Below are 14,330 nucleotides of genomic sequence, written 5' to 3'. Positions count from 1 at the left end.
TCAATGCCATACAACACTCCTTCAGTAGCCTCCAACTGCTCTTAAACACTAGTAAAACTAAATGCATGCTTTTCAATCGAACGCTGCTGGCACCCGCCCACCCGACTAGAATCACCACTCTTGACGGGTCTGACCTAGAGTATGTGGACAACTACAAATACCTAGGTGTCTGGTTAGACTGTAAACTCTCCTTCCAGACTCACATAAAGAATCTCCAATCCAAAGTTAAATCTAGAATCGGCTTCCTATTTCGCAACAAAGCCTCCTTCACTCATGCTGCCAAACATGCCCTCGTAAAACTGACTATCCTACCGATCCTTGACTTCGGCGATGTCATTTACAAAATAGCCTCCAACACTCTACTCAGCAAATTGGATGTAGTCTATCACAGTGCCATCCGTTTTGTCTCCAAAGCCCCATACGCTACCCACCACTGTGACCTGTACGCTCTTGTTGGCTGGTCCTCACTACATGTTCGTCGTCAAACCCACTGGCTCCAGGCCATCTATAAATCACTGCTAGGCAAATCCCCGCCTTATCTTAGCTCATTGGTCACCATAGCAGCACCCACCCGTAGTCTGCGCTCCAGCAGGTATATCTCACTGGTCATTCCCAAAGCCAACACCTCCTTTGGCCGCCATTCCTTCCAGTTCTCTGCTGCCAATGACTGGAACGAATTGCAAAAATCTCTGAAGCTGGAGACTCTTATCTCCCTCACTAACTTTAAGCATCAGTTGTCAGAGCACCTTACCGATCACTGCACCTGTACACAGCCCATCTGAAATTAGCCCACCCAACCTTTTGCACCCCAGTATCTCTATTTGCACATAATCTCTTGCACATCTAGCATTCCAGTGTTAATACTATTGTAATTATTTTGCACTATAGCCTATTTATTGCCTTACCTCCATAACTTGCTACATTTGCACACACTGTATATATATTTTCTGTTGTATTTTTGACTTTATGATTTTTTAACCCATATGTAACTCTGTGTTGTTTTTATCGCACTGCTTTGCTTTATCTTGGCCAGGTCGCAGTTGTAAATGAGAACTTGTTCTCAACTGGCTTACCTGGTTAAATAAAGGTGAAATAAAAAATAAAATAAAAATAAACACTAGTCATTTGATTGACTTGCATAAAATTGGTGAGAAATTAGATTAGAGCAGCAGTGCAAATGAAGGACTGAGATTTGACTGAGGGACATGACCAAGCTTACTAAGATGCAAGCCTAACACAGTGTTGGAGTGACAGGGATGTAATAAATATGGTGTTTGAGTTGTCACTTATGGAGTTGGCTCGGTTGCATGCTTTAGGGGTAACAAATCAAAGAGCAGGGAGTAGTGACAGAGAGAGAGAGCGAGCAAAAGACAAAGAGAGAGAAAGAGAGAACGAGAGAGAGAAAGTGAGATCCTGAGATCTATAACCTGGTCCCAGACCTGTTTGTGTTCCAGAAGTCCTATAGTACTGGATATTTATAACAGCACTATGTGTCTATTCAATTGCATTGTTGTACTGTTTTTGTTTGATATACAGTAAAATCTCACAGGAAGGCTTTCTGAAATAATGAGTTGTAATAATAAACATTGTATCTTGCAGCTCTAAATAACTCTTCTACTAATTTACATGTAAATCAACACACATTTTCGGAATAAAACGTTTTAAATTCCCCAAGATGGGTTCAAAATGCTAAACATATACTAATGGACTGTAAAGCTTAGGTTGACAGGCCTTTTGTAAAAGATCAGAGAGGATCCAGGCACTCTTTATCACCATGGTGACCTTGTCAGTAGAAGGGTAATGGGTCTTCCTGTGTTGGGATTCCGGTGTATACATACTCTTCTACCTCATTAGAACAGAGTCTACTGAGGTGTAGGAGTGGAGAGTTTATGTGATAGGTCACTCTAAAAATAAAAATCTGTTCAATGAAATGGTCTAAAATGCCACAGTCTGGTGTAGTGGTAATGCTCCCAACTCAGGATGACTCATGTCATTTGGCAACAGGGTTTGAGCCTTGTCTCAGTCACTCTCCTCTCTGTGCCTGTCTACATCTATCTCCCTCTTTATGTACAGTCTCACTATTCCGACACAAAAATGAGTCCCATGCCAGTTGTACCCCACGACCCCATCCCTGGTGACCTCTGACCTGGCCCATGCAGCTGCTCCTCCCCAGGGTGCTGCAGCCGCCTCCCTGGTTGAAGTCCTCATCGTCCCAGCGGGGGAACAGGGAGCCCCTCACCGGACCCCCCAGACAGTCCAGGTTGTCCAGGCTACGATTGGTAGACAGCTCTTGCAGTGAAGGAAGACAGCTGAAGAGGAGAGGAGGAGGAACAGGGGAAGAGAGGAGAGGGGGAGGAGAGGTTGGGAGGAGAGAAGAAGAGGGGAGGAGAGTTGATGTGAGAGGGGATGAGATCAGAGAGAAGGGGAGGAGAGAGAGGAAAGGAGAAAAGGAGTGTAGAGTTGATGTGAGGAGAGAAGGAGGGGAGGGAGAGGAGAGGAGGAGGGTAGAGTTGATATGAGGAGAGAAGGAGGGGAGGGAGAGGAGAGGAGGAGGGTAGAGTTGATGTGAGGAGAGGAGAGAAGGAGAGGAGGAGGGTAGAGTTGATGTGAGGAGAGGAGGAGGGTAGAGTTGATGTGAGGAGAGGAGGAGGGTAGAGTTTATGTGAGGAGAGGAGGAGGGTAGAGTTTATGTAAGGAGAGGAGGAGGGTAGAGTTGATGTGAGGAGAGGAGGAGGGTAGAGTTGATGTGAGGAGAGGAGGAGGGTAGAGTTTATGTGAGGAGAGGAGGAGGGTAGAGTTTATGTAAGGAGAGGAGGAGGGTAGAGTTGATGTGAGGAGAGGAGGAGGGTAGAGTTGATGTGAGGAGAGGAGGAGGGTAGAGTTTATGTGAGGAGAGGAGGAGGGTAGAGTTTATGTAAGGAGAGGAGGAGGGTAGAGTTGATGTGAGGAGAGGAGAGAAGGAGATAAGATCAGACGAAAGGGGAGGAGGAAAGCAGCAGAGAAAAGAAGAGGAGAGGAGGGAGAGAAGAGGAAAGAGGAATTGAGAAAGGTAGAGAAGAGAGGAGGGGAGGGGCAGATAAGAGGTGAAAGAAAGAAATTCAGGTTAGGTCACTTCTCATCCCTGGTTCCTTTCATTACCTGTCAGCATCACATCACCTGTCAGCAATGTTCCCTCTAATTCTTTGGGGCACTGAGCTAATTTTTAGGTTTTGTGAGCGGAAACTTGAATGTTGTGAGAATTTACAGTGAACACTGAGGCTGTACCCTTACAGTTTTAGACAGTAGCCAATAGGCTATTGTGGCTATTTGAGCATAATGTAGGCCTACCAACAAAACCAATGGAGCAAATCCCATAACATTTACACGTGGAAATAGCTTTTTATTTCTATGATATAGTCTACAGTAGCCTATATGTGGTGTTCAATGCAGGCCTACATTGCATGAGATGTTTAAAAACGTTTTTACATTATGAAGGGCTTGACATTAATTTATTATTTTTTACTTGGTCTGTAACACCATGGGCAAAATAGGTGACTGTAAATTGCATTGTATTGTGTTGTATGATGCAAGAAATCACTTTACAAAATACAATTAATTATTATTACCATACAGAGAATTAGACAATGTAGGCTACCCCTCTGCCTATTGGCATATTTGCATATTCAAGCCTGTCTCAAAATACAACACTGCCCCTTTAATTAAGACAAGCTTTTTATCAGACTGTTTTTTCAAAGAGCGCTTGAAATGTAGCCTATACGTTTTGTGCTCTTGTAGGAAGCAGTAACTCCCCATTGCTGACCTATACTTATTTAAAACTGGGCTAATAACTCGCTAACTAGCAAAGAATATCAACAAATGTACACACGCACGGCTCTGCGCTCTGATCTGAAAAGCGCATTCACTCGCGGGTGATTAAAAGACTGCTTGTGGGCTACCCCCGCCAATAGAATTCTACTCCGTTGTGCTCTGGCTTTGCCTACAACAAAATCACAGACTCAATCTTGCAAAGTTAGATTTGTTTTGTTTTGTTGCATTGAAAAGGGGCTGATATAATGTTGATTCGATCACAGAAAAAACATTGATCTATATACGGTTGAAGTCGGAAGTTTACATACACTTAGGTTGGAGTCATTAAAACTCGTTTTTCAACCACTCCACAAATGTCTTGTTAACAAACTATCGTTTTGGCAAGTCGGTTAGGACATCTACTTTGTGCATAACACAAGTAATTTTTCCAACAATTGTTTACAGATAGATTATTTCACTTATAATTCACTGTATCACAATTCCAGAAGTTTACATCCACTAAGTTGACTGCCTTTAAACAGCTTGGAAAATTCCAGAAAATTATGTCATGGCTTTAGAAGCTTCTGATAGGCTAATTGACATCATTTGAGTCAATTGGAGGTGTACCTGTGGATGTATTTCAAGGCCTACCTTCAAACTCAGTGCCTCTTTGCTTGACATCATGGGAAAATCAAAAGAAATTAGCCAAGATCTCAGAAAGAAAAATGTAGACCTCCACAAGTCTGGTTCATCCTTGGGAGCAATTTCCAAACGCCTGAAGGTACCACGTTCATCTGTACAAACAATAGTACACAAGTATAAACACCATGGGACCACACAGCCGTCATACCGCTCAGGAAGGAGACACGTTCTGTCTCCTAGAGATGAACGTACTTTGGTGCGAAAAGTGCAAATCAATCCCAGAAAAACAGCAAAGGACCTTGTGAAGATGCTGGAGGAAACAGGTACAGAAGTATCTATATCCACAGTAAAACATGTCCTATATGGACATAACCTGAAAGGCCGCTCAGCAAGGAAGAAGCCACTGCTCCAAAACCGCCATAAAAAAGGCAGACTACGGTTTGCAACTGCACATTGGGACAAAGATCGTACTTTTTGGAGAAATGTCCTCTGATCTGATTAAACAAAAATAGAACTGTTTGGCCATAATGACCATCGTTATGTTTGGAGGAAAAATGGGGTTGCTTGCAAGCCGAAGAACACCATCCCAACCGTGAAGCACGGGGGTGGCAGCATCATGCTGTGGGGGTGCTTTGCTGCAGGAGGGACTGGTGTACTTCACAAAATAGATGGCATCATGAGGAAGGAAAATTATGTGGATATATTGAAGCAACATCTCAAGACATCAGTCAGGAAGTTAAAGCTTAGTCGCAAATGGGTCTTCCGAATGGACAATGACCCCAAGCATACTTCCAAAGTTGTGGCAAAATGGCTGAAGGACAACAAAGTCAAGGTATTGGAGTGGCCATCACATAGCCCTAACCTCAATCCTATAGAACGTTTGTGGACAGAACTGAAAAAGCGTGTGCGAGCAAGGAGGCCTACAAACCTGACTCAGTTATACCAGCTCTGTCAGGAGGAATGGGCCAAAATTCACCCAATTTATTGTGGGAAGCTTGTGGAAGGCTACCCGAAACGTTTGACACAAGTTAAACAATTTAAAGGCAATGCTAACAAATACTAATTGAGTGTATGTAAACTGACCTAAGACAGGGAATTTCTACTAAGATTAAATGTCAGGAATTGTGAAAAACTGAGTTTAAATGTATTTGGTTAAGGTGTATGTAAACTTCCGACTTCAACTGTAGTTCAAACTAATGAGGCGAACTCAGTGAAGTTCAATCTCGTGCATCTCTGCGTGGCATGGCATTTCTTCTGCGTGGCAGTCCTGGAGGAGCTGCACGGCCAAAATCGCGTGCAGTTTAGAGGGAACATTGCCTGTCAGCATCACTGCCCCCATCATAACATCTGTCAGCTGCACTGCCCCCATCATAACACCTGTCAGCATCACTGCCCCATCATAACATCTGTCAGCATCACTGCCCCCATCATAACACCTGTGAATAATATATCTCCCATTTCATCTCATTACAATAATATTCCCCATATAGCACCCAAACAATGCAAAGCCAATGATACACAGGTCAAGCATATGTAAAGCCTTGTTCCACGCATCATGGTGCCAATATCAAAGAGCATTAGGGGAAATTGTCCAAGTTCAGCTCAGAAATACTGAACTGGATTACCAAAAGAGAGCATATCATATTTTGGTCTTTGCTGGCACACAGTGATAGTGACATGACATTGCATTTGTCATGTGATTGTGATGAGCCTTGGGTAAAGATGGGGTACCCCTGGCATGGAAGGTGCCAAGCTGGGCAATGGAACTCCTTTTTTGGGGTGAGCGAATTAGCTTGGAGGAAAGGGCTTGTGGTGAGTGGCATGGCGTTGGCACTGACGGAGCATGGGTGAACCAAAGAGGTGGGCAAGACCTGGGGGGCGGGGTGACTGACTGATTGATTGGGGACAGCGTCCAATCTGGTGCAAGCATAAACCTGCCCCCTTGGTGGTGATTGGCTGGCTGCATAGCACTGACCTTCCCAGTTGGTGCAGAGAGGACACACTGTGCAGAGGAGACCACAGTGCCTCCAGCTCCCCCTGCAGCATGGCGTAATCCAGGGCTCTGCTGCTCCTGCCAACCAGGGTGGAGCAGACCACGAGGGAGAACAGGGGTGTGGCATTTGGGTTTTGGCAGGGGGGAGCAGGATAAGAGTCATTTAGCATGCAGGTTTGAAATTAATTTGTGTTTTCTACTCCATGTTTTTACTTCTTTAAGAAAACCTTCCTGCTACGTTATCATGGTGTGTGTGTGTTGTCTCTATCAACAATAATCTGCTTCTATAATGACGTAAGTCATATATTCCCTTTTTCTATGTGTCTGTGACCAAAACAATTTGTTTTTTTATTTCATGTATGAAGTGATATTACCAGGCATAAATACTTATTGCTTCTTGATCTGCTGCCCTCTTGTGGACTGAAATTGTACTGTATTCCTTTTGCCTTTTGATTTCCTCAATTTGTGGTGGCAATCTGAACCAAATAATAGCCAGCCACTCTAAACTCCCCAATGGAATTACATTTGTGCCAAATTAGGTTTAAGATCGCATTGGCACACATTTACTTCAATACAGCCCTGACCACAGAGAACCCAGAGAACACAACAAAGGTCTTTGTTTCAGCAAATCAACGGAGACATAAACAATAAAACACAGCAACTTGCTCATTGGTGCTCCCACTCTCTGCCACTATTCATCCAAATGGGGTTTCATTTTGTTTGTCATTAGGTGAAAATGAACAGGATACCCAATGCACTGTGTCCAGCCCAGTCTGTGTCTGTCTGCTTCAGAAAGCATGTAATCTAGAGACAATGTGCTAGAAACCATAGTCAGTCAGTCAGTGGGAGATGATGAGACTATAGCTTAGTTTGTGGTGACTCACTGTCTGTCTGAGCAGAAGCTGAAGATAGCATCGTGTTTGTGATGTTGCGGAAACGTTACGGTATGAGGACTCTATCATTTCAGGCCAAGCCGTTAGTAAATGAACGATGAGGAAACCGTAATCGGAGCTCTGGCATGTGTAGGAGGTGGGAGTCTGACGGTGCTTAATCCCAGGCTTGAGTGAGCACAGCTTGTCTGACTGTGTGTGTTTGCTTTAGCCTCTTTAGTATGCAAGGCCTGTTAACAGGCATGCCAAGAGCTGGAAGCCTGATGGTCTCCTTTCTACATGTCACACCTCCGTTTAAAATGGTGCCATGGGCTGTGTGTGTGTGTGTGTGTGGTGTGTCTGTGTGTGTACGTGTGTACAGTGGTGAAAAAAAGTTTATAGTCAGCCACCAATTGTGCAAGTTCTCCCACTTAAAAAGATGAGAGAGGCCTGTAATTTTCATCATAGGTACACGTCAACTATGACAGACAAATTGAGATTTTTTTTCTCCAGAAAATCACATTGTAGGATTTTTAATGAATTTATTTGCAAATTATGGTGGACCTGTAACTTCTTCTTTAAGAGGCTCCTCTGTCCTCCACTCCTTACCTGTATTAATGGCACCTGTTTGAACTTGTTATCAGTATAAAAGACACCTGTCCACAACCTCAAACAGTCACACTCCAAACTCCACTATGGCCAAGACCAAAGAGCTGTCAAAGGACACCAGAAACAAAATTGTAGACCTGCACCAGGCTGGGAAGACTGAATCTGCAATAGGTAAGCAGCTTGGTTTGAAGAAATCAACTGGGAGCAATTATTAGGAAATGGAAGAAATACAATACCACTGATAATCTCCCTTGATCTGGGGCTCCACGCAAGATCTCACCCCGTGGGGTCAAAATGATCACAAGAACGGTGAGCAAAAATACCAGAACCACACGGGGGGACCTAGTGAATGACCTGCAGAGAGCTGGGACCAAAGTAACAAAGCCTACCATCAGTAACACACTACGCCGCCAGGGACTCAAATCCTGCAGTGCCAGTCGTGTCCCCCTGCTTAAGCCAGTACATGTCCAGGCCCGTCTGAAGTTTGCTAGAGTGCATTTGGATGATCCAGAAGAGGATTGGGAGAATGTCATATGGTCAGATGAAACCAAAATATAACTTTTTGGTAAAACCTTAACTCGTCGTGTTTGGAGGACAAATAATGCTGAGTTGCATCCAAAGAACACCATACCTAATGTGAAGCATGGGGGTGGAAACATCATGCTTTGGGGCTGTTTTTCTGCAAAGGGACCAGGACGACTGATCCGTGTAAAAAAAAAGAATGAATGGGGCCATGTATCGTGAGATTTTGAGTGAAAACCTCCTTCCATCAGCAAGGGCATTGAAGATGAAACGTGGCTGGGTCTTTCAGCATGACAATGATCCCAAACACACCGCCCGGGCAACGAAGGAGTGGCTTCGTAAGAAGCATTTCAAGGTCCTGGAGTGGCCTAGCCAGTCTCCAGATCTCAACCCCATAGAAAATCTTTGGAGGGAGTTGAAAGTCTGTGTTGCCCAGCGACAGCCCCAAAACATCACTGCTCTAGAGGAGATCTGCATGGAGGAATGGGCCAAAATACCAGCAACAGTGTGTGAAAACCTTGTGAAGACTTACAGAAAACGTTTGACCTGTGTCATTGCCAACAAAGGGTATATAACAAAGCATTGCATTTTTTTTGTTATTGACCAAATACTTATTTTCCACCATAATTTACAAATAAATTCATTAAAAATCCTACAATGTGATTTTCTGGATTTTTTTTCTTCTCATTTTGTCTGTCATAGTTGACGTGTACCTATGATGAAAATTACAGGCTTCTCTCATCTTTTTAAGTGGGAGAACTTGCACAATTGGTGGCTGACTAAATACTTTTTTCCCCCACTGTACATGTGTGCTTGTGTGGATGTGAGAGAGAAAGAGAGAGTGGGCACGAGGATTTGTGTTTGTGTGAAATTATTATTGTTGTTAGTCTAGGTTCACTTCCACCTGAATGTGTTACCATGTCATACAGTGCATTCAGAAAGTTTTCAGACCCCATGACTTTTTCCACATTTTGTTACGTTACAGCCTTATTCTATAATGGATATTTTTTTATGACAAAGCGAAAACAGGTTTTTAGAGATTTTTGCAAATGTATTAAAAATAAAAAACTGAAATATTTCATTTACATAAGTATTCAGACCCTTTACTAAGTACTTTTTTGAAGCACCTTTGGCAGTGATTACAGCCTCAAGTCTTCTTGGGCATGACGCTACAAGCTTGGCGCACCTGTATTTGGGGAGTTTCTCCCATTCTTCTCTGCAGATCCTCTCAAGCGCTGTCAGGTTAGATGGGGAGCGTCGCTGCACAGCTATTTTCAGGTCTCTCCAGAGATGTTCGATCGGGTTCAAGTCCGGGCTCTGGCTGGGCCACTCAAGGACATTAAGAGACTTGTCCCGAAGCTACTCCTGCATTGTCTTTGCTGTGTACTTAGGGTTGTCGTCCTGTTGGAAGGTGAACCTTCACCCCAGTCTGAGGTCCTGAGCGCTCTGGAGCAGGTTTTCATCAAGGATCTCTTTACTTTGCTCTGTTCATCTTTCCCTCGATCCTGACTAGTCTCCCAGTCCCTGCCGCTGACAAACCTCCCCACAGCATGATGCTGCCACCACCATGCTTCATTGGGATGGTGCCAGATTTCCTGCAGACGTGATGCTTGGCATTCAGGCCAAAGAGTTCAATCTTGGTTTCATCAGACCAGAGAATCTTGTTTCTCATGGTCTGCGAGTCCTTTAGGTGCCTTTTGGCAAACTCCAAGCAGGCTGTCATGTGCCTTTTACTGAGGAGTGGCTTCCTTCTGGCCACTCTATCATAAAGGCCTGATTGGTGGAGTGCTGCAGAGATGGTTGGCCTTCTGGAAGGTTCTCCCATCTCCACAGAGGAACTCTGGAGCTCTGTCATAGTGACAATTGGGTTCTTGGTCACCTCCCTGACCAAGGCACTTCTTCCACGATTGCTCAGTTTGGCCGGGCTGCAAGCTCTAGGAAGAGTCTTAGTGGTTCCAAACTTCTTCCATTTAAGAATGATGAAGGCCACTGTGTTCTTGGGGACCTTCAATGCTGCAAAAATGTTTTGGTGCCCTTCCCCAGATCTGTGCCTAGAAACAATCCTGTCTCGGAGCTCTACGGACAATTCCTTCAACCTCATGGCTTGATTTTTGCTCTGACATGCACTGTCAACTGTGGGACCTTATTTAAACAGGTGTGTGCCTTTCCAAATAATGTCCAATCAATTGAATTTATCACAGGTGGACTCCTTTCTACATGTCACACCTCCTGAATACTTACCTTATATAAATAAGGTATTTCTATTTCTGTTAAATTTGCAAACATTTCTAAAAACCTGTTTTCGCTTTGTCATTATGGGGTATTGTGTGTAGATTGATGAGGAAAATGTTTAATTTAATCCATTTTAGAATAAGTCTGTAACATAACAAAATGTGGAAAAAGTCAAGGGGTCTGAATACTTTCCGAATGCACTGTGTGTCATTATGCTCACATGTCCATTGTCCATGTGATGAAACTTTGGTACTGAGCTTACTTGCGTGGCGGTAGCTGGTCGCTCAGAGACTGCTGGGTGGCCCTGAGGTAGCTCTGACGGCGGGCAGCCATTTTGGGCGAGGGCTTGGGGCTGCCGTCCGAGTCGTCACTGTCCTCTAGGTCGCCCATGGCCTTCACGTAGCTGCCGCTCCGCATGCGCCGACATGGGATCTCATTGGCTCCTCCTCCCCCGCCGCTGCGGCCCAGCGTGCTACTCCAGTCCCCCTACAAGCAGCAGCAACCCAGATACAGTACCAGTCAAAAGTTTGGATACACCTACTCATTCAAGGGTTTTTCTTAATTTGTACTATTTTCTACATTGTAGAATAATAGTGAAGATATAAAAACTATGAAATAACACATATGGAATCATGTAGTAACCAAAAAAGTGTTAAACAAATCAAATATATTTTAGATTTTAGATTCAAAGTAGCCACCCTTTGCCTTGATGACAGCTTTGCACACTCTTGGCATTCTCTCAACCAGCTTCATGAGGTAGTCACCTGGAATGCAATTCAATTAACAGATGTGCCTTGTTAAAAGTTAATTTGTGGAATTTCTTTCCTTCTTAATGAGTTTGAGCCAATCAGTTGTGTTGTGACAAGGTAGGGGGTATACAGAAGATAGCCCTATTTGGTAAAAGACCAGGTCCATATTATGGCAAGAACAGCTCAAATAAGCAAAGACAAACGACAGTCCATCATTACTTTAAGACATGAAGGTCAGTCAATCCGGAAAATGTAGGTTACTACATGATTCCATATGTGTTACTTCATAGTTTTGAATATTATTCTACAATGTAGAAAATAGTAAAAATAAAGAAAAACCCTTGAATGAGTAGGTGTGTCCAAACTTTTGACTGGTACTGTACATTTTTCTATATGGCATTATACCCTTATGCCATTTATATTGACATGATTGTGACAGTATAATAAAAATGTTTACATAATATCATTTGTTTTACAGTATTCACTCTAAAATCTACAGTATCTACAGTATAGGCTAAAGAGGACCCGAAATGTATCCCTGAGGGACCCCCACTCTACTTTTCTTGACCATAGGTATGGTGTTATCGATTACACAAAAAATAAATAAAATCATTAGAGTGCTACAGGGCCGTTACCAACTCCTTCCGCAATATCTTGACTTTGAAACTTGAAAACAAAGTCAAAACAATTAGTATCAAATCAATTCTATAGGTAGACTTGGAGCTGACATTTATATAACAGCATGTTAATGTCACATGGTGTGTGCCATTTACAGTGGTATGCCATAAATGTTAGCACATAAAGTCAGGCTGATAAAATAAAAAAATTGCAGAAATGATACCCAAGGGGTAGACATTGCTATATTTTAGTTAAATAAACTGAACAAACTGAAAGACGAGACAGCTGACTGAGACATAGTAGAGGAATAGTCAACCTGACACTGAAATGGTCCAACACATATAGGACTTTTATTGTAGTGACAAGACTACATGTTTTATGTTTAGATCCAAACAGATCTTTGTCAGACCTGACAAACTGTCTTGAAAGTAAATACATTTGTATTTAAGTATGCACTATGTCTCCACATTTTCTTTATGTCCAGCACTTCATTCGATATGATGATATCCTTTTGGCAACAGACATTTGTTAGATAATACTCACCCGTCGTCCCACTTGCAGGTAGTGGCAGGCAAACTCCTGCTGGCACGACTTAGACTTGAGCATGGACCGGTCCAGGGTAGACGAGTGGCCCTTCTGCAGCACCTGTGTGGGCTGACCCAGGGTCAGCGTCGACCACGAACCTCCCTTCTTAAAGTCATTACTGTTCACTCCCATGCTGATCCCTCCTCCCCCACCTCCGGGCCCCGGCAGCGTCTGCTGGTACTTCATGACTTCATTGCTGCTCTTAGACGAGCTAATGGTGTTGTAGCCGCTGTGGACCACGTAGCGGCTCTGCTGTCCCTGCTGCTGCTGTAGTGCCCCCTGCTGGGCATCGTAGGTAGTACTGTGGGTGGCGTGCTGGGTGGCATGGGTGGTGGGGCGTCCCAGCGTCATGGCCATGGGGTTGCGGTAGTTGCTGAGGTCGGCGTTGTCCAGGTCGTCCGAGCTCCAGTAGCCTGACATGTTGGAGCGCGGCCGCCGCTTGCCCGTCCCGCCACCGTCTGACTTGGCTCCGCCCCGGTCTTTGCTCTTTGCTCGCCGGTCCCGCTTCCCGCCGTCCTCGGTCCCGGACGAGGTCCCGCCACTACCGCTACCCGTCCCCGAACGCCCGTTGACGCCCTTGATGTTGTGGCCATCCATGGACTGTGACTTGGCGAAGAGCTTCTGGACAGAGCACACCAGGTTACGGATGCGCCCGGGACTGTCGGTGCGCTGCTTGGAGGCGACGGAGAGGGCGGCCGATGTGCTCCGATGGAGCTGTAGCGTGCTGAAGCCATCACGAGGCCCCCCAGGCAGTTGCTTCTCCAACTGGTCCAGCAGGTTGGGCTGCACCTGCCGGTTCATCTTGGCCCCACCGGAGATAGTAGCCGAACCACTGGTGATCATGGCCCCCCGGCTGCTCTGCAGGCCCCCCATACCGCTCATGCCATGCATTCCCATCCCCATCCCCATCGACATGGAGGTGCCCAAGGTTCCTGTACTTATGCCCCCGATGCTGTCCTCCTGTGGCGGGGAGAAGTCGCTGGGGTCGTAATGGGAGTTGTAGTGGACGTGGGGGAAGGTGCTGCTGTTGGACAGCTGGTTGTTGAGGGGGAGGGAGTAGTCCGGGGGCAGGGATCCCTGGTTGTTTTGGGCGTCCATACTGGGGTTGTAGTTGCGGGGGTCCATGGTGCCGTAGTGGTCCATGCTGGTGGGGCTGAGGAGGTAGGGGCTCCGAGGCAGGGTGGAAGCCTGGTGTGGGTACAGGGGCTCCGGGGGGCCCTGGGTGGGATCGCAGGAGTCAGACAGGTGGCGGTTGCGTTTGGCTCCTAACCCTTTCATGGTGGTCAAGAGGGGCCCCCTTCTAGAAGACTCCCCAGCCGGGAAGAGACAACAGGCCTGGAGGATAAGTCCTAGAAAAAATTGAGAGAGCGAGAGAGAGAGAGGAAGTTTAGGTTCTGTCCAGAGAGACACAAACCCACCGATGCATGGCATACACAGTCATGCTGTACACACAAATATGCACACGAGCGCACCCCTGAATGCACCCCTGCACAATATAATATACACACTTTCAAAAACACACACGCACGCACGCACACACACACCACACACACACACACACAATTTAGATCATACAGTACATAAATGTGCAGGCAAACAAACACACCCATTTATGCTCAGAAACAGACTAGCACTGTGAGGGCTGTGAAGGAAATATTTAGATATCAATGAGCCAGCTTCCCACAGCTTTCCACGGTGAACATCAGTGTTGAAACACTGGAAATG

General features: G+C 45.2%; 1 protein-coding gene across 2 annotated transcripts in view; it reads right to left on the bottom strand.

Annotated features, from left to right (window-relative positions):
• LOC121551563 (disks large-associated protein 4-like) overlaps window positions 1-13,948 on the bottom strand; it is a 56,198-nt gene extending 42,250 nt beyond the window's left edge. For both annotated transcript variants that reach the window (XM_045223803.1, XM_045223802.1), the window contains exons 1-3: window positions 12,564-13,948; window positions 10,916-11,139; window positions 2,147-2,309 (exon numbers count right to left, since the gene is read on the bottom strand). In XM_045223803.1, the coding sequence (XP_045079738.1) occupies window positions 2,147-2,309; window positions 10,916-11,139; window positions 12,564-13,883 (1,707 nt within the window). In that variant the 5' untranslated portion in view covers window positions 13,884-13,948. The remainder of the gene's footprint in view (window positions 1-2,146; window positions 2,310-10,915; window positions 11,140-12,563) is intronic.
• Window positions 13,949-14,330: the final 382 nt, after the last annotated feature.

This window comes from Coregonus clupeaformis, chromosome 12 (genome assembly GCF_020615455.1).
Source record: "Coregonus clupeaformis isolate EN_2021a chromosome 12, ASM2061545v1, whole genome shotgun sequence".
Lineage (NCBI taxonomy): Eukaryota > Metazoa > Chordata > Actinopteri > Salmoniformes > Salmonidae > Coregonus > Coregonus clupeaformis.
Note: the sequence above shows the minus strand (reverse complement) of the source record. Positions and strands in the feature narration are given on the sequence as shown.